Source organism: Macaca fascicularis, chromosome 7 (assembly GCF_037993035.2).
Source record: "Macaca fascicularis isolate 582-1 chromosome 7, T2T-MFA8v1.1".
Taxonomy (NCBI): Eukaryota; Metazoa; Chordata; class Mammalia; order Primates; family Cercopithecidae; genus Macaca; species Macaca fascicularis.
The window spans coordinates 28,331,891-28,351,871 of record NC_088381.1 but is presented as its reverse complement, the minus strand read 5'-3'; the positions used below and the strand labels follow the sequence as shown (position 1 = coordinate 28,351,871).

General features: G+C 39.8%; 1 protein-coding gene across 2 annotated transcripts in view; it reads right to left on the bottom strand.

Annotated features, from left to right (window-relative positions):
* The window catches only part of TMOD3 (tropomodulin 3), a 79,877-nt gene that overhangs the window by 12,500 nt on the left and 47,396 nt on the right, over positions 1-19,981 (bottom strand). For both annotated transcript variants that reach the window (XM_015452833.3, XM_005559574.4), the window contains 4 exons: positions 12,262-12,384; positions 10,843-10,932; positions 5,730-5,860; positions 2,828-2,935 (listed from right to left, as the gene is read on the bottom strand). In XM_015452833.3, coding sequence (XP_015308319.1) covers positions 2,828-2,935; positions 5,730-5,860; positions 10,843-10,932; positions 12,262-12,384 — 452 coding nt within the window. The remainder of the gene's footprint in view (positions 1-2,827; positions 2,936-5,729; positions 5,861-10,842; positions 10,933-12,261; positions 12,385-19,981) is intronic.

Here is a 19,981-nt window from a genome sequence, read left to right as displayed (position 1 = left end):
GTGTAATTCCCTGTTGGTGACATTCTCTACTCCTCATTCCCTACTTCATGCTTCTTTCTTCTGTCTCTCTCACTCTTTCAGTTTCTGTGTCAGACCAACTTCATCAATGTGCCTGGAACATCTTTTCTTATTTGGGTCTTGCTGTAGGTGGACCATGTGAAGCCAAAATGAGGGTAAATTATGTACTAATTTCCAAGGCAGGGGCCAAAAAAGTGGTCAAGGCAGAAGGCCAGAAAAGAACACAGATAACCAGAACCAGAAGAGCACAAAGGCCGTTGAGAAGAAGGGGCTAATGAAATATTAAATTCCTCAAGTAATGGTATGTCTTCAATCTGCTTCTGTTTCACTTCTCATAGGATACGGCACAGTATTAGACATTTGACTCAGTGCTTAATAAATACCATATTGATTAATTAACAGAAGCCTACAAGTGAAAAAAGAAAGAGGAGGGAGACTGGGAAGGAAAGAGAAAGAGACAGAGAGGTAGGAAGAGAGAAGGGAAGGAAGGAGGGGAAGGAAAGAGAAAGAAAAAAGAAGAACGATCATGAGTTTATATAAAACAGCCCCGTAGGGGGATTAAAAGCAAGCTTAAACTACAGAAAATATGGGTAAGACCAAGCTTAAAGTTAAAGGAAAGGCAATAGGGGGTAGAGATACTACAAAAAACTGTGGCTGATACCTACATACTTGTCCTTTCTATTAGCAACAACTAGCTATGTGACCTGGAACAAATCCCTTATCCATACATTTATTCAAATATTACTGATGGTCTATTATTTGATTAGCACTGTTCTAGATATTCAGAAATAAAACATATTGGTCCCTGCCTGGCAGAATGTTCCTTCTAGTTGGGGAGGGACGCAGATAATAAAAGTAAGCAAAGTGCAATGTTAGAGGGTAAAAAGAAAAAAGGCACAATAGGGTAGAGGGGGAGTACTGAGGGTGGAAGTGGGGTTGGTATTTTATATAGCATGGTCAGGAAAAGCCTCACCTAGAAGGTGACTTTTGAGCAAAGAGTCAAAGTGATAAGGTGAAGTTATGTGGATTATTTTAGGAAGAAAGTTCAAGGCAGAAGGAACAAAGGTACGGGCCCTGATTTGGGAGTCCACATGGCATGTTGAAGAAGGCTGTATGGCTAGAGTAGAATGAAAGAAAGGGCAAGTAAAGGAGATGAGATTGACTTATGTGAAGCCTTATAAGGCCACTGAAAGATTTTGATTTTTACTCTTAATGAGATGGGAAGCTGCTAGAGGGTTCTCCGAATAGGAATGAGATAATTTTTTTTTTTTTTTTTTTGAGACGGAGTCTCGCGCTGTGTCACCCAGGCTGGAGTGCAGTGGCGCGATCTCGGCTCACTGCAAGCTCCGCCTCCCAGGTTCATGCCATTCTCCTGCCTCAGCCTCTGAGTAGCTGGGACTACAGGCGCCCGCGACCACGCCCGGCTAGTTTTTTTTTTTGTATTTTTAGTAGAGACGGGGTTTCACCATGTTAGCCAGGATGGTCTCGATCTCCTGACCTCGTGATCCACCCGCCTCGGCCTCCCAAAGTGCTGGGATTACAGGCTTGAGCCACCGCGCCCGGCCAGGAATGAGATAATTTAACTTAAGTTTAAAAGAATCACTCTTAGTGCTATGTAAAGAATTGATTTTGGGGTAGGTAAAATAGATGAAGGTAACTCAATTAGGAGGCTGTTGCAATAATCCAGGTGGGAAAAGATGGTGGCTTGGGTCAAGGTGGTAGTTGTGAAAATGGTGAGAAGTGGTTGGATTCTGAAATATTTTGAAGATAGGGTTAAAGGTATGTTTAAGGTTGCAAGAAAGGGATGTCAAGAATTATTCCATTATAATTTTTTTTTTGCCTGAGCAATTAAAGATTGAAATTGCATTTAGTAAGACAGAAAAGAGCAGAGAAAAGCAGGCACAGGATGGAAGTCAGGAGTTTGGTTAAGGACTTACATGTAAGTCAGGAGTTTGGTTAAGGACTTACATGTAAGATGTAAATTAGACATCCAAGTAAAGCTGCTGAGGAGGTAGCTGAACATGAATACAGAATTCAGGAGAGATACAAACTGTAGATAACAACACCGGGAGGCATCAGCAAGTATATGGAGATAATATATATATTTCTGAGATTACCCAGGAAGTCAATATAGACTGAGAAAAGAAGGACCAAGTTCTGGGCCATTCCAATATTTAGAAGTTGAAGAGATGTGGAGAAACCAGTACAGGGCTTTGAGAAGGACTGTCCACTGAGGTAAGGGGAGCCCCCAGTGGAGTGAGTGATACTCTCAAAGCCAAGTGAAACAAAAGGTTTATACCATGATCAAGTGGGATTTACCTCAGGAATGAAAGGTTGGTTCAACATATAAAAGTCAATCAATATACCATATTGACAGAATAAAGGACAAAAACCATATGATCATCTCAAGAGACACAGCAAAAGCATTTAACAAAAATCCACCACTAAAGATCCATAAATGGAATCCTCTGAAGATGTTAAAATAATGTGGTAGATCCCTATGTATTGATACAACAAAACTTTAAAGATAAAACGTAGAGTAAAAAATCAAGTTGCAGAACAGCATACACTACATGATTCCATGTTTTAAAAAATTCATATGAAGGAGGGGGAAGCTGGGAGGGGGAAAAATTCATAGGAAGGAAATACAGGAAAAAATAAACACAAAAAGGTGGTAAGTAGTATACTGCCTAATAGTGAGCTAAAAGATTAACTATAAAATAAAGGGGTAAATCTCGTTCATAAAAATCACCACTGTAACACACCCTGGGTATGTCATAATTTTGATATTCTCAAGTAGCTTACTTACAGTAGCAACAGGGTCATTGCTCCGGGTGGCTGCAAGACTGAAATATTTCACATGTGTGTTGGTTTCCAAAGCCTTTGCAAAATCTTTTAGGGTTGGAATTGGGATATTCTTGAAAGACAATAATATAAAACATCATTACATTTCAATTTTCATTATATTTAGTTTCCATTAATCAAATATTTTTTTTTGCTTTAAAATGTATTCAGAAGTTATACAAACTCAAAAGAATTAGTCTACAAATGAAAACAAATAATGCAGTTTTCTCCACATTTATCTGACTTATTTATGATGGAGCATTTGCATAAACTACTGACTCAGAGCAGTGCACATAACACCATTTCTCTAGCACTTAGATTTAAAAAAATTCTCACTATTCTCACCTTTCATTATTCTTTGTATGTATGTATGTATTTATTTATTTATTTTGAGACGGAGTTTCACTCTTGTTGCCCAGGCTGGAGTGCAATGGCACAATCTCAGCTCACTGCAACCTCCATCTCCGGGGTTTAGGCAATTCTCCTGCCTCAGCCTCCCAAGTAGCTGAGATTACAGGCATGCGCCACCAGCTCTGGCTAATTTTGTATTTTTAGTAGAGATGGGGTTTCATTATGCTAGTCAGGCTGGTCCCGAACTCCTGACCTTGGGTGATCCACACTCCTTGGCCTCCCAATGTGCTGGGATCACAGGCATGAGTCACCGCTCCCGGCCTTCATTATTCTTTTTATATGAAAATAAAAGTGGATTTACTTTTCTACAAGGAGAGAGATGAAGGAGCCCATCTCTGATGGAGTATGATTCCCGAGGCAGACAGACTGTTCTCAGTCACTTAGTTTAAGCTACAAAGTACTAAGAGAGATTAAACCTACACTACTTGAAGGAGAGAAAATAAAGTATTGAAGATGCTGGTTTTTCTCCGTAGTATGTGAGACTTCAATTCCCCTTAGCCTGGTTATTTTCAGATCATTACTGTTTATTTAGAGAAAGGAATACACAGGGACCAAATTAAAAAAATTAAAATAGGCCGGGTGCAGTGGCTCACACCTGTAATCCCAGCACATAGGGAGGCCAGGGTGGGCAAATCACTTGAGGTCAGGAGTTCAAAACCAGCCTGGCCAACATGGTGAAACCCCATCTCTACTAAAAATACAAAAATTAGCCAGGTGTGATGGTGGGTGCCTGTAATCCCAGGTATTCAGGAGGCTGAGACACAAGAATCGCTTGAACGTGGGGCGGGGCAGAGGGTGCAGTGAGTCAAGATCGCAGCCTGGGCAACAGAGCGAGACTCTGTCTCAAAAAAACAAAAAAACAAACAGGCCGGGCGCGGTGGCTCAAGCCTGTAATCCCAGCACTTTGGGAGGCCGAGATGGGCGGATCACGAGGTCAGGAGATCAAGACCATCCTGGCTAACACGGTGAAACCCCGTCTCCACTAAAAACTACAAAAAAACTAGCGGGGCGACGTGGCGGGCGCCTGTAGTCCCAGTTACTCGGGAGGCTGAGGCAGGAGAATGGCGTAAACCCGGTAGGCGGAGCTTGCCGTGAGCTGAGATTCGGCCACTGCACTGCAGCCTGGGCGGCAGAGGGAGACTCCGTCTCAAAAAACAAACAAACAAACAAAAAAAAAAGTGAGTAATCAACTATGAATATAAGCTTTAAGCTTTCTCTGAGGGTTTCCTTCCTCCACTCACAGGAAGGATTACTCCCTAGAGGAGCACAGAGGCTTTCTTCCCTAGGCTCGTGATTTCCAGATGCTCTCCTCCCCTTGTCCCCCAGTTCAAAAAAATCAACTTTTAAAATAAGGAATTTATAATGAAGCTTTTACACAATGGCTAATATCTAGATAATCTGAGTTTACTCTTCGGTGATTAATTACCCCTATGCCCTCCTAATTTCTTCTTTCCTTACTCCAGGGAACAGTTGCATTGTTTAAAACTCAAAGTAAGATCCCAGAAAGCCTATTCCTAGGTGATTACTCAAGAGAATTTAAAGCATGTTCACACAAAAACCTGTGTGTGAAAGTATATAGTGGCTGTATTAATAACCATCCCAAACTGGAAGGAACCCATATGTCTACCAACTGATGAACAAATAAACAAACTGCAGCGTATCTGACACACTCACCAGGAATGAATCTCAAATGCATTATGCTAAGAAGTCAGACCCCAAAGGCTACATACTATAGGATTCCATTTATATGATATTCTGGAGAAGGCAAAATGATAGGGAAAGAAAATAGGTCAGTGGTTGTCAGGGGCTAGAGCTGGGGGGCAGAGAATGACTACAAAGAGGTATGAGAGAACTTCTGCAGTGACAGATATATTCTACATCTTGAGTGTAATGGTGGTTGTACAAAATTGTATGCACCTGTCAAAATTCATAGACCTGTACATTAAAAGGGAGATTTTTACCATATTTAAATTTTACCTCAAAAAAAAACCAGGTTTTATTTTTTGAGATGGGGCGGTGGCAGGTCTCACTATGTTGCCCAGGCTGGTCTCAAACTTTTGGGTTCAGGCCATCCTCCAGCCTCAGTCTCCCAGATAGCTGAGATTACAAGCATGCACCACCATACCTAGCTAAGGAACCAAATTTTACAAAAGCAAGACCCAAGAGGCTAAATGTTCTTAGAAGCGGGCAGTATTTAGAAAACCCGAGAGATTTATTCTGACAGTTTGTAGGGTTTACATTTTTAGATGATAAATTTCTCAAAAAGCAAGTGAGAAAATACAATACCATAACACTTCAGTATCTAAAATATGAAGAAACCTATGTTAGCATACTGGTAAGAGCAAAAACTTTACCTTAAAGTAGAAAGAATTAGACTATTTTATCAACTGCCCAGCTCTCATCCTAGGTTCAGCCGACTCAAAGCAATACAAAACCACTCTGACTAGCACACTTACCTTTATATTATTCAAATTAACTTCAACAAGATAAGCATCATTTTCTTTAATTCTCTTCAAACTCTCTTCTACGTTGGTTGGATTTGGTGGCTCATCAAATACTGGAAGAATCTTTTCACCTTTGACCACATCTGCAGTGATAAATGAAAAGAGCAGCGGTTGATACTTTTTTTTTTTTGAGATGGAGTCTCGCACTTTCACCCAGGCTGGAGTGCAGTGGCACTATCTCGGCTCACTGCAAGCTCCGCCTCCCGGGTTCACGCCATTCTCCTGTCTCAGCCTCCTGAGTAGCTGGGACTACAGGCGCCCGCCACCACGCCCAGATAATTTTTTTTTTTTTTTCTTTTTTTTGAGACGGAGTCTCGCTCTGTCGCCCAGGCTGGAGTGCAGTGGCGCGATCTCGGCTCACTACAAGCTCCGCCTTCCGGGTTCACGCCATTCTCCTGCCTCAGCCTGCCTGGTAGCTGGGACTACAGGCGCCTGCCACCACGCCCCGCTAATTTTTTGTATTTTTAGTACAGATGGGGTTTCACATTGTTAGCCAGGATGGTCTCGATTTCCTGACCTCGTGATCCGCCCACCTTGGCCTCCCAAAGTGCTGGGATTACACGCGTGAGACACCGCGCCCGGCCCCGGATAATTTTTTGTATTTTTAGTGGGTTTCACCATGTTGGCCAGCATGGTCTCAATCTCCTGACCTCGTGATCCGCCCGCCTCAGCCTCCCAAAGTGCTGGGATTACAGGCGTGGGCCACCGCGCCGGGCCTGGAGTTGATACTATTACAGTGGATGCAGATATTCACTTGGTAACATCTCTTTCTCTCTCTCTCATACACACATATTTATTCAAGGGGACAGATTTAAAAGTTTCAGCCCCACAGTTCCGAAAAGATCCTTTATGTGTTGGCACATATTTATTTATTTTTTTTAAATGGTTTTTTTTTTTTTTTTTTTTTTTGAGATGGAGTCTCACTCTATTGCCCAGGCTAGAGTGCAGTGGCGTGATCTTGGCTCACTGCAACCTCCTCCTGCCACGTTCAACTGACTCTCCTGCCTCAGCCTCCCGAGTACCTGGGACTACAGGTGTGTGCCACCATGCCTGGCTAATTTTTGTATTTTTAGTAGAGATGGGTTTCATCATGTTGGCCAGGGTGGTCTCGAACTTCTGGCCTCAAGTGATCTGCCTGCCTTGGCCTCCCAAAGTGCTGGGATTACAGGCGTGAGCCACTGCGCCTGGCCTTGACACACATTTAAGGCATCCAAATAAAATTTTACTGAATATAAATACCAAACATGTTCAATATTTAATTTATTTGCCATGTATCAGTCTTCAAAAATGAATATTTTCATTGTCTTAGTATATTACAAGATATTTTTACCACTCAAATATATTTGATAGCACAAGTTGATGATGCCATTTGTTTTTAGCAATATTTAAGATAAAGTACTAGTATGATAAAATCTAGCATCTCATCATTTCTCTGAGATTTAACTGATAATTGGCATAAAGGCAGTAAGAATCACAGACTTAAAGAAATATAGCCTAAATGAGAAGAATAAGGTGATGGGAGGGCACATTACCTCTTCCTCCCATGGGGAGTACTCTGCAGTGGGAAAGGAGGGAGAACTTTCTGTGAGAAAGAAGGAATAGGAAGGAGGGTGGGAATAAGGAGCAGAGAGGGAGAGGAGGTAAAGGTACACGGAAGAGCTACTGAGACAGAGTCTCCAAAATTTACTGCCCTCCCTCACTCTCACTCCCTAATCTTTACCTCAGCTACCCACACGATAGGAATATGATGCTTCAGATGTGAACAACAGAGGCCCTGAAATCCTTGAGTCCTTTCAAGAGATCACTGTGCTCTGCTGCCTGTGTGTGGGGGTCCATGAACAACTATAACGGGTAAACTTTTATGGATATATTTTCTGGGGAAAGCATTACTTTTTTGTGGTCATTCAAGTCAAAGACCACAAAAGGCTCACAAACTAGTGAATGACCACAAAAGAGTAAGAGCAATTGACATGGAAAGACTGACCGGGTTCAAAATGGACTACTATCTGGCTTTTTTCCTTCCTGCCTTCCTCTAGATTTTAGAAGCAAAACTCATCTTGAGACAGGGTGCACTGATTATCCAATAAATTCCATTAAGGGTATCTTGTTACTTTCAAATATCACACACACACACAGAGCATCTTGAAGAGATCAATTTAGATAAAGGTTTGAAAATTACTTTCCTGAGGTAGGGTGAAAAATCTGAATATATTTAGTCTGGAGAAGTACATATTAAAAGAAGTTATGCTAGCTGTTTTCAGATTTATCCTGTAGAAGCTGAGAAGAGACAAATTTAGTGCTGTTCTGAAAGGCTGGGTTAGAACAAGTATAGATTGCCAAGAAGCAGAACTTGGTTCAAGACAAGGAAAAGCTTCCTAATGGAGCTCTGCTCAACAACAGAGAGTGGGCTCCCTCTCACTTGAGTTCAGCAAGGTAGTCTTCAAGACAGCTAGGGAAGAACTTCCTCAATGAATGGAAAATTGAGTAGTTCTAATTTTATAAAACCACAGGATGTGTGGAATGGGGAAAGAAATCTCGAGAGTCTTGCACCTTAATGAAATAATGAATCCAGTCAATGGGATGCAGGAATTATTAAGCAAAAGGTTCATGGGAAACTTAAAAAGGATGGATCAGGCTGCCTACATTTGAACCCTGTGATCAATCTCATTCCCCCAAAGAGGAAGGATTAGATTTGATAAGCTAAGTTCTTAATATGATTCAATCACCACCCATGAAGCATTCTTGCCAAAAGGGACCTGCACCTGCACCTCATCAAGCCGCTAGAACTAAAAATTTATGGAAACACAGGTGATAGAAAAACATAAAATGATACCATAAGGTTGAAATCAGCCAAATCCAGAATGTGGAAAATTCTATGAAAAATAACCCAGTTTCTTAAAAAATAAATGGCATGAAAAAAAAAAAAAAGAAAAAAAAAAAAAAAAGGAAAGAGGTTGGGGAGGAGAACTGTTAAGAAATTAAGGGAGACTAAAAAGACAAACAACCAAATGCAGTGTGTAAGCTTTTTTGAGTCAATAATGAAATGACATTTTGGACAGAATAGAGGAAATCTGGACACAGACTGGGTATTACATGATACGAAGAAAATACTGTAAATTTTAAACTTTGATGATGGCATCATGATTACATTAAAAGAAAAGCCTTTATTTGTGAGACACACATATGGAAATATTTATAGGTGATGTAATACAAATGAACAGGGTTTGCTTTAAAATACTTCAGGAAAAAAAGTAGAAGGGCTAGGGAGGGAGACAGAAGATGAATAAAACAAGGCTGGCAAATGTTAAAAAACAGCTGAAGCTGGGTAATAATATATTATTCTCTCTTCTTTTATGTATGTTTGAACACTTCTACAATAAAAACTGAAAAATGAGAAGCGGGATGGTCAAATTGCAAAACATCGTAAAAAGGAATGTTATACATATGTCTGAATGAGGTAGATGTATACATATTGACTAGAAAACATGGTCCACTGCTAAGTGATACACTATATAACACGGGTTAAAATCCTTACCACTGACTTTGTGTAAAATATTGAGGTTACTTAATTATTTTAAAATCTCAGCTTTCTCACATGCAAATTAAAGATAATAATATCTATTTCAAAGAACTGTTTTGAGGGCTGAGAGTACTCCACATCCAAGAGCTGTGCATGCAACATGGCCCACAGTAAGCATTCAAAAACATTTAGTTGGCCAGGCACAGTGGCTCATGCCTGTAATCCCAGCACTTTGGGAGGCTGAGGTGGGCAGATCGCCAGAGGTCAAGAGTTTGAGACCAGCCTGGCCAACATGGCAAAACCCCATCTCTACTAAAAATACAAAAAAAAAAAAAAAAAATATTAGCCAGACATGGTGGCGTGCACCTGTAATCTCAGATTCTCAGGTGGCTGAGGCAGGAGAAGTGCTTGAACCTGAGAGGCAGAGGGTGCAGTGAGCCACGATGGTGCCACTGTACTGCAGCCTGGGTGACAGAGGGAGACTGTTTCCAAAAAAAAAAAAGAAAAGAAAAAAAATTAGCTAATAGAATTATTACTGAAAAATTAAGTTGCAATAAATACTTACAGTATAATCTTTTTTTGTAAAAAACAAGAGACTATGTATAACATGTATACATTAGTACAAACAGTGAAAAGTCTGGTAGGGTATGTACAAAAGTGTTTTAACAGGGTGCTGTTTGGGTAAGCAGAGGGCATGACAGCTGCAGACAGAGACACTTTTACTTCTTCCCGTAAATACTTATGTATTGTTGAAATGTGCTACAAAGGCATGTATCACCTTGCTAATTTAAGAACACCCTATACATGAATTTTTTATCTGTTTTTTGAGATAGGGTCTTGCTCTATTGCCCAGGCTTGAGTGCAGTAGTGTGATCACGGCTCACTGAAGGCTCAATCTCCTGGGCTCAAGCCATCCTCCCCTCAGTCTCCCAAGTAGCTGAGACTAGAGACATGTGCCACCATGCCCAGCTAATTTTTAAAATTTTGTAGAGATGGAGGTCTACATTTCCAAAGCTGGTCTTGAAGTCTTGGACTCAAGCGATCCTCCTGCCTCAGCCTCAGAAAATGAAATTACAGGCATGATCCACCACACCTGGCTCCTATAAGTGAATTTCTGAAAAGCTTTGCTTTAGGCTATATAATACTTCACAGCAGACTGAAAGGTTTAGGGGTTGAATAGTTTTGTGGTATCACCTGAATCTGATTTTATAATGTAATTTCTTTGTAAGTATTATTATCTATTTCTTGAAAATTAGTAGTAGTGATAATAAAATGTCAACAAAACCAAGTTTGACTAGCTTTTATACTGTTTAGTTATTATTTAGTGAGGTAGAGTGGTTCTTACTACATTTGCTGACCCATTAAGCACAAAATATTTAATACTCTATTTTCAATGTCTTTCTTGGTTAATACCACCAAATTGAAATATCAGGTTTCAAGTACATATATATAACATCTAGTATGTGAATACTTAAGCTGACACAAGGCGAAAACAAAATATATTTAATAAACGATTAGAATTCACAAAGCATTTTAAGTACTCACCTGAAAAATGTTCTTGGTCAACACCATTACTACTTCCCATCATATTACAGAACTGTGTATTCGTTATCAAATTGTGCATCCCAAGAATTGCTATATAGAAAAAGAAAGTTTTTATTGTTTTAAACATGAAGAGTTTTACAATTAAAAATTTTTATCAATAATTTTAATATTCTCTGGACCTTTTCCTATAAATTACAGATCACACACACACAGAACAACAAAATGATTAAAAATCACCTACAATGTCATTCTCATCAATACTCTTATTATTTTTCCCCACATTTCTAAATTTACATTTCCCCGCATTTCCAAAATCAGAGTTGGAGGCAGCCTAATCCTGAACGTAAATCTATGCTTAGCTCCATCTGGTGGCTAAGAGAGAAAATGGAAAGGATCTATTTTTGCCGTTAATTTCACAAGGTTTCTAGGAATATCATGTGACAAAAAGCAGATTTTCAACTTAACCTTCGTATTTTAATGTATGTTAATCTCATGTCATCAATTTGCATTTGGACTCCAGTTAAGAGTGAAATACTAAAGTATTAGGTTCTTGTATGTAAGAATATGAGCACCCTTCAAATATGACAGGAGGAAAAATAAATTTGGTTTTAGTTTTTGATGCCCTTGTGTACAAATAAAGCAGAAGTCAGAGGATGTCCTTGGCTCATTCCACTCTGATTAATGTACTATTTACAGATCTGTCAGTCCTCAGTCCCTCAACACAAAGACTCCTGCTCTGGCTGTGGCATCACACCTTGACCTGTCCCTTTCCAAGGTCCTTCCCAAAGGACCATCAGTGCTACATTCAAACTTAATAGTTCTTGGGGTTATTTGGTATGAAGAACTCCCCATGCATCACACTTTTCTATCTAGGAAAGTAGGTCGTACATAGGTACGGAGGGGAAGATACTGGTCTAGATAAGAAACTGGCAATAATGAAAATAATAGAGAGGTTTGGAGTGTTTCATATACACTTCAGAAAAGTTGGGAAGGTGGTGAGTATAGCTCAGAACTGACTGCTTCAATCTACTTTCTAGTTACTCATCTCTCAGTCTTCTGATAAAGTAGGTCAGCAGTTGACCCTGAAGACTCTTTTTCAGTGTGCAGATGGGACAGCTTCTAGCTGAGCACCAGCTGATGAAAGATTTTTAGAAAGACTTTCAAATATGACAACATGGGAAAAGGTGTCAACAATACAATACATTCTCTTAACATAAACATTTCACTATTGAGAGTATTTAGAGAAATGAAACTCTTTATGTCAGCTTTATCGTGTAAAATATAAAGCCAAATATGTGGTTACTGATTCAACAGTACTTGCTAGGTAAAGAAAACATCTGTATCATGTATATAGGTATGTGCTGGTATTTCCCACTCCACCCCACGTTTATTCACAAATTAAATTGTTTTAGGTGATACCTGCGAGGTCACACAATTCTGTATCAGAAGCACTTGTCAAAGCTTCTTCTAATTCTGGATCAAGAGACACTTTTTCTTCTGTAAAAGTCTGTACAGGTTTTTGTTTGGGGATAAATATTTTCCCTGTAAAATAAAGCACTTTGTTAATTCCACTATTACTGCTATTAACTCATTACCATTTTATCCTTGTAACCAAAGTATGTATAATTGAACCTGAAGGAAAAGATTAACATTAACAGTAATTTTGTTTTATCTCTGACATAGATTTTTAACTTTCCAGTGTAATATTTTGGCTGTAAAAGTTGGAAAGAAAAGGTCAACTGAGAAACTTTTCATCTGTGGAAATAAAAATGGGCTCTTTTTAGAGTAATTGCGAGTTGCTTTACAAATAATCAATCAATAAATGAAGGAATAAACAAAAAAACCTATAAAACTTTAAAGAGATTGAAAAAAAAAAAAACCCAAAAAAACCAGATTCCAATTTCTTTTTTTTTGAGATGGAGTCTCACTCTGTCACCCAGGATGGAGTGTTGTGGCGTGATCTTGGCTCACTGCAACCTCTGCCTCCTGGGTTCAAGTGATTCTCCTGCCTCAGCCTCCTGAGTAGCTGGGACTACAGGCGTGCACCACCACACCCGGCTAATTTTTGTATTTTTAGTAAAGACGGGGTTCTGCCATGTTGGCCAGGCTGGTCTTGAACTCCTGACCTGAGGTGATCCACCCGCCTTGGCCTCCCAAAGTGCTAGGATTACAGGTGTGAGCCACTGCGCCCGGCCCCAATTTCTTATTATTAAGCAACAAACTGTTACTGTCACATGGGGGATGGCAGAGACAATTATGATTCTAGAAATTCAAATTCTGATTGCAAGTAAATTTCTACGTCCTGAGTGGCACTCTGAAATTTTTAGTCATTATTCCTCCAAGCCTCAATGTACACGAACAAGAAACTAGTTACTCTAGAAACCTAAAGACTTTATCATATGAAAATCATGTTTATGACCATATGTTCTATGCAAGATTGAAAATACGAAGGGAATGGAAAAATGCTAATAATTATAACTGCAGCACTAGCTGACCAAACAAGATGTACTCATACAACTTGGGTTACTAAGCTTGCATAGAACAGAATACCCAATTAAAGTTGGTTTAAACTGATGCTTCAAAAGCTCTGATGTTCATGTTAGTCACCAGGGATCTTACTAAAGTACAGATGCTGATGCAGCAGGTCTGAGTAGGGCCTGAGATTCTGCATTTCTAACCAGACTTCCAGATGATGCTGATCCACAGACCACTCTTAAAGCAATAAGGGTTCAAACAACATGAAGTTTTATTATCTCACTTAATAAGCCCACAGGAAGGTGGTTCTAGGGTTGGTTTAGTAGCTCACTGTTGACATCAAGGATCCAGGTTCCTTTGTTTTTCTCTTTGGCTATTCTCAGTGTGGAGGCCTTTGTTCTTAGGCCTTCACAGTCTCAAGATGACCTTTGTAGCACCAAGTATTATGTCCCCACACAATAAAGCCAGAACAGGAAGGAGTTCTTTTTCAATTGCCAACTTTTTTTAAGGCTAGTCAAGTGAAGCAGTGGGAGTAGAAATGGAACAAATAAATCTGTAACTGGTTGTGATCAATTAGCTGTAACCACCACTGCACTTGGACCACCCTCAACTGCCAACTTTTACAAGAAATCCTGCACTGCAGATTTTTCCTTTGGTCTATGCCCCAGCTGCAAGGGTGGCTAGGAAAGCAAGCATCTGTGAATGGTTGTTAAATGGGCAACTATAGTGTCTGTCCCAAACTGAAACCAACTAAAGTACTTTTATATTCCCTCAATTCCCTGAACATTTCACCATAGCTACACTTAGACATTGTGCAATGTGTTTGTCTTTTGCATGCTTTTCAAGGGGATGCTGTATGTTCTGTTCATCCCTGCATCCTTGCCTAGAACACAATAGGCAATCCAATTTGCTGAATAAACAATTTGGTGATCACCTTCAGTCCAATGGCCCCATTTTATAAAGTATAATTTAAATACATGGGCTCAAAGTCACACAGCAGAGCTAATACTAGAACACAGGTTGTCAAACTCTTAAGGCCAGGGCTTCAGTGCTTTTTCCAATTAACTGGTGGCTTACAAACTTGATTTTTTTAGCAACAGACTTTTCCCCCCCAAACAAATGCCCACCTATATGGTGGTATATATAACTGATCTTAGTACCAAATTTTGGAATTCTGGTGACTGGATAATCTTTTATTATTGGTTCACAGGTAAAGAGAAATCCAAATCATTATGTCCTGATAATTCCATACTTTTCATAGTGGTTGAGATTACAACTAAAGTGACATACATTTCAGGGGGGCATAATTTTAATTGCCAGTTCAGGATAATTACATTTTCCTTAGCTCAATCTACCAGTTTTCAACTGTGTATGGCAGTAGTTCTAAATGTTATATGCACAGTGGCTTCACTGTGAGAGCTTTACAAAATTCTCATGTCCAAGCCCCACTCCAGAGATGCTGGTTTAGTTAATCTTGTATGCTGCATGGGCAGCTGAATTTTTTAAAGCTCTCTAGGGATTTTGATGCATAGCAGCCAAGGTTGAGAGCAACTGGATTATGGTATTCACTGACTAAACAAAACTACTCAAGCTTCTTGCCACAAAAAATGATCAGTATGTGAGGTAATATTTATGTCAAATTTAATTTAGCTATTCCACAATGTGTACATGTAAAAAAAGTTATACACCGTAAACAACACAATTTTTACTTGCTAATTTAAAAAAAAAACTACACAAGCTATCAAATAGCTGCCCATGTCTTATTTGAGGGACTGATGGAATCTAAAGCACTATAAAAATCTAAGATGCTTATTTTTTATAATCCTTATACACATTCCTTAAGAGGCATTATTCGTATCTAATTTCCCCCATACATAAATTTTTGCTAATGCTTACAAATACAAAATGAATCTCGGCAGAAAAATCAGTAAGGCAAAACAAAACTCCCAACGACCTAGAAAAATTTTTCTGTCATACAGAATTTTGCTCGATTTCATAGAGTTCTGACATAGCTTGGCACCTCTTCTGGCACTTCTCTTTGGCACTTTGGGAGGTCAAGGTGGATCACCTTAGGTCAGGAGTTCAAGACCAGCCTGGCCAACATGGCAAAACCCCGTCTCTACTAAAAATACAAAAATTAGCCTGGTGTGGTGGTGCACGCCTGTAGTCCCAGCTACTCAGGAGACTGAGGCAGGAGAATCACTTGAACCCAGGAGGCAGAGGGTGCAGTGAGCCAAGATCACGCCACGACACTCCAGCCTGGGTGACAGAGTAAGACTCCATCTCAAAAAAAGGAAATTGGATTCTGTTTTTTGTTTTTTTTTTTTCCAATCTCTTTACATAATTTTTCTGTATGTAGAGATTTTTGCTATAGAGCGATTTAGCTTGTACAATATTGTTTTTTAAAATACAAAAAGTAATTACTTCATATTTTCTTCTAGGTTAGTTGAACACTAATACACTGTAATAAGTTATCTTTTAACGCATATATATGAAGTTTAGTTATAGAAAAGTAGAAGTAAAGAAATTAATTTTGTAAGAAAGGATAAACTAGGAAGGACCTAAGTTAGTATTATGAATACAAAACCTAAGGGACTCTCAGCAAATTAATTTACAGATTTATACAATCTCTTTCAAAATCTCAGTTGGTTTTTTTTATAGAAAGTGACAAACTGATCCTAAAATTCATATGGAAACCCAGAATAGCCAAGAACACAGTTGTAAGTAAGACTTAAACTTCCCAGTGTCAAAATTTAATGCAAAGCTACTATAATCAAAACGGTGTTGGTGCACTAGGAAAGACATTTAGATCAACAGAATATAACCAAAAATCCAGAAATAAACCCTTATACTTATGGTTGATTTTCTACAGGAATACCAAAACAATTCAATGGAGAAAGAACAGTGTTTCAACAAATGGTACTAAGACAACTGCACAGTCACATGCAAAGTTTTTTGTTTTTGTTTTTTTTCTTTTGAGAGAGTCTCTCACTTGGTAACCCAGGTTGGAGCGCAGTGGTGCAATCTCAGTCCAATGCAACCTCCGCCTCCTGGGTTCAAGCGATTCTCATACCTCAGCCTCCCAAGTAGCTGGGACTAGTAGTAGATGGGGTTTTGCCATGTTGGTCAGGCAGGTCTTAAACTCCTGACCTCAAATGATCCACCTGCCTTGGTCTCCCAAAGTGCTGGGATTACAGATGTGAGCCACCACTCTTGGCCCTCATATGCAAAGTTGAATCCTTACCTCACACCATACTCAAAATAGATTATAAACCTAAATGGGATGGACATGGTGGCTCACGCCTATAATCCCAGCACTTTGGGAGGCAGAGGCGGGCGGATCACCTGAGGTTAGGAGATCAAGACCAGCTTGGCCAACAAGGTGACACCCCGCCTCTACTAAAAATACAAAAACTAGCCAGGTGTGGTAGCACATGCCTGTAATCCCAGCTACTCAGGAGGCTGAGGCAGGAGAATCACCTGAACTTGGGAGGCGGAGGTTGCAGTGAGCTGAGATCGCGCCATTCTACTCCAGCCTGGGCGACAGAGCAAGACTCCGACTCAAAATAAATAAGTAAAATAAAAACAAAAACCTAAATGTAAGGGCTAAACTACAAAACTCTTAGGAAAAAACATAAGATTATATCTCCTTGGGAGGCTGAGGCAGGCGGATCACCTAAGGTCAGGAGTTGAAGACCAGACTGACCAACATGGAGAAACTCCATCTCTACTAGAAATACAAAAGAATTAGCTGGGCATGGTGGCGCATGCCTGTAATCCTAGCTACTCAGGAGGCTGAGGCAGGAGAATCGCTTGAACCCAGGGGGCAGAGGTTGCGGTGAGCAAAGATAGTGCCACTGCACTCCAGCCTGGGCAACAAGAGCGAAACTCTGTTTCAAAAAAAAAAAATTTATATCTCCGTGACCTTGAGTTAGGCAATGGTTTTTAGATATGACACCCAAAGTATAAGTAACAAAAGAAACATAGATAAATTGTACTACATCAAAATTAAAAACTTTTATGGGGCAAATTATACCATCAAGAAAGTGAAAAGACAATCTGCTGAATAGGAGAAACATTTTTTGAACCATGTATCTGGCAAGAAATTTTTATCCAGAATATATAAGGAATGCTTGCCAATCAACAATAAAAGGACAACCCAGTTTAAAAGTAAGCGAGGATTTGAAGAGACATTTCTACAAAGAATATGTACAGCTGGGCATGGTGGTGCACATTTGTAATCTCAGCTACTCGGTCAGTCGAGGTAGGAGGATTGTTTGAGCCCAGAAGTTCGAGTCCAGCCTGGGATGCATAGCAAGACCCCATTTCCAAAAAGCAAACAAATATACAGTAGTCTAACAGTACATGAAAAAATACTCAGTATCATTAGTTATTAGGGAAATGTAAATCAAAACCACAATGTGATATTACTTCACACCCACTAAGATGGCTATAATAAAACAGACAACAAGTATTGAAGCATGTGGAGAAATTTCAACCGTGGTACATTATTGGTGAGAAGGTAAAATACTGCAGCCACTTTGGAAAACAGTGTGGCAGCTTCTCAATTTGTTAAAGAATCGTTACCTTATGATCCAGCAATTCTATTCCTAGGCACATACCCAAGAAAAATAAAAACATATGTCTATACAACAACTTGTATAAAAATGTTCATAGCAGCATATTCACAATAGCTAAAAAGTGGCAACAACCTGTATGTCCATTAACTGAGAAACAGATAAACAAAATGTGGTATCCATACAATAAAATATTACTCAGCCATAAAAAAGAATGAAGTACTGACACACACTGTAACAAGATGAAACTCCAAAACCTTATGCTAAGTGAAAGACGCCACAAATACATATTGTATGATTCTGTTTATAGCCGGGCGCGGTGGCTCACGTCTGTAATCCTAGCACTTTGGGAGGCAGAGGCAGGCAGATCACGAGGTCAGGAGATCGAGACCATGCTGGTTAACACAGTGAAACCCCTTCTCTACTAAAAATACGGGCGCCTGTAGTCCCAGCTACTCTGGAGGCTGAGGCAGGAGAATGGCGGCACCCTGGGAGGTGGAGCTTGCAGTGAGTTGAGATCACATCACTGCGCTCCAGTCTGGGCGACAGAGCGAGACTCTGTCTCAAAAAAATAAATACATAAACAATGATTAGATCAGATTAAAAAACTCTCGGATAAGTATGAAATGATACATTCCCTGCCCCCAAGTTAAACAAAACAAAAATAAAGCTGACCCTTGGTTGCTAAGAGTGTTAAAACAGTTTAGTAATGTTTCTGCAACTACAAAACAGCAGCTAAGGAAATGGAAGACACTGAGATAAGAATTCATATAATAGTAATTTAAATGTATGGCATTAATCCAAACCCATGTTTGTGCCAAGAAAAAAAAAAGAAAAAGAAATATCCTGTGCCAAGATCCTTGTTATTGTCACAAAATCAGTGAGAAATACTGTGATCCATGTTAGCAATTCCATTGCCAGGACCTTTCTTTACTAGTCTTCATCTCTTTTGCTCTGATAGCAAGTTACAGCTGCAACAAATGTTAAGAATTATCTTAGTCATAGCTCCCACCCTTGTTGAGTATATAAAAAATATAGTAACAAGAAACAGAGATGGCTCTTGGTTACTTCATTCCTACAGAGTTGAAAGGCCCTAGCTAACTTTACTGTTTGTTTACAAACTGCCTTGTTCCAGAAAAGATTGAAGGACCGTATGCCACTATAATCTCCAGGAGGCTTTGCGATATATTGTTTGACAAGCAGCACACAAACCTCAAACCAATCAAACTAAAGGATGAGGGGACAGAGCCTAGAAAGACGTTTTTGTTTTGATACAGTGACACACACCACACCTGCTTGATGCTGCAATATGGTCACCAATAAATGCTTAGTCAACAAATGGTTAGTGAGTGAGTTTGTGTATACTAGACAATGAACTAGAAAGACACCACAAGGAAAACAAAACAAGAGATCCTTCACTTTAGGGAGCTAATACTCTAACAGGGAAATGGAATAGCAACTGAATCCTAATCTGGAGGATCTTATGTCAAGATGGGGTAATAAGGACAGAATTTACCCACATGCCTGAAACAACTAAAATGGATAAAATATATGAAACAAGTTTTATACACACACACACACACACACACACACACACACACACACACTTTTAAAGAGATAGGTCTTGTTATGTCGGCCAGGTTGGTCTTGAACTCTTTGGCCGCAAGCAATCCTCCTGCCTCAGCCTCCCAAAGGGCTAGGATTACAGGCATCAGGCACCATACCTGGCCAGAAACAACAGTTTTCAAGACACTCGCCATCAGGCAACAAAGGACAGTGATCCCTATGAAATGGGGAAAACAGAGGTGAGCCCTGTGAGTACCTAGCTTATTGCCTGGAGAAAGGTTCCAGGCTGCAGATCAGGGAGCAGAAATTCAGGAAGAGCCTGGTGAACTCCGAGCTGAGGAGACACAGCTGAGGTCCAGAAAAACCAAGGCAGCCAGTGTTTGAAGGATAGGGAACCAGAGAGGAGGGAGCTGCACACAGAGGGAGCCCAGAAATGTGCAGAGGGTTGCACTGAGTGTTCAGCAGAGCACCAATTGGTACGTGTATGTGAGGAGCTACTTTGAGCCAAGGAAGAAAAAAAA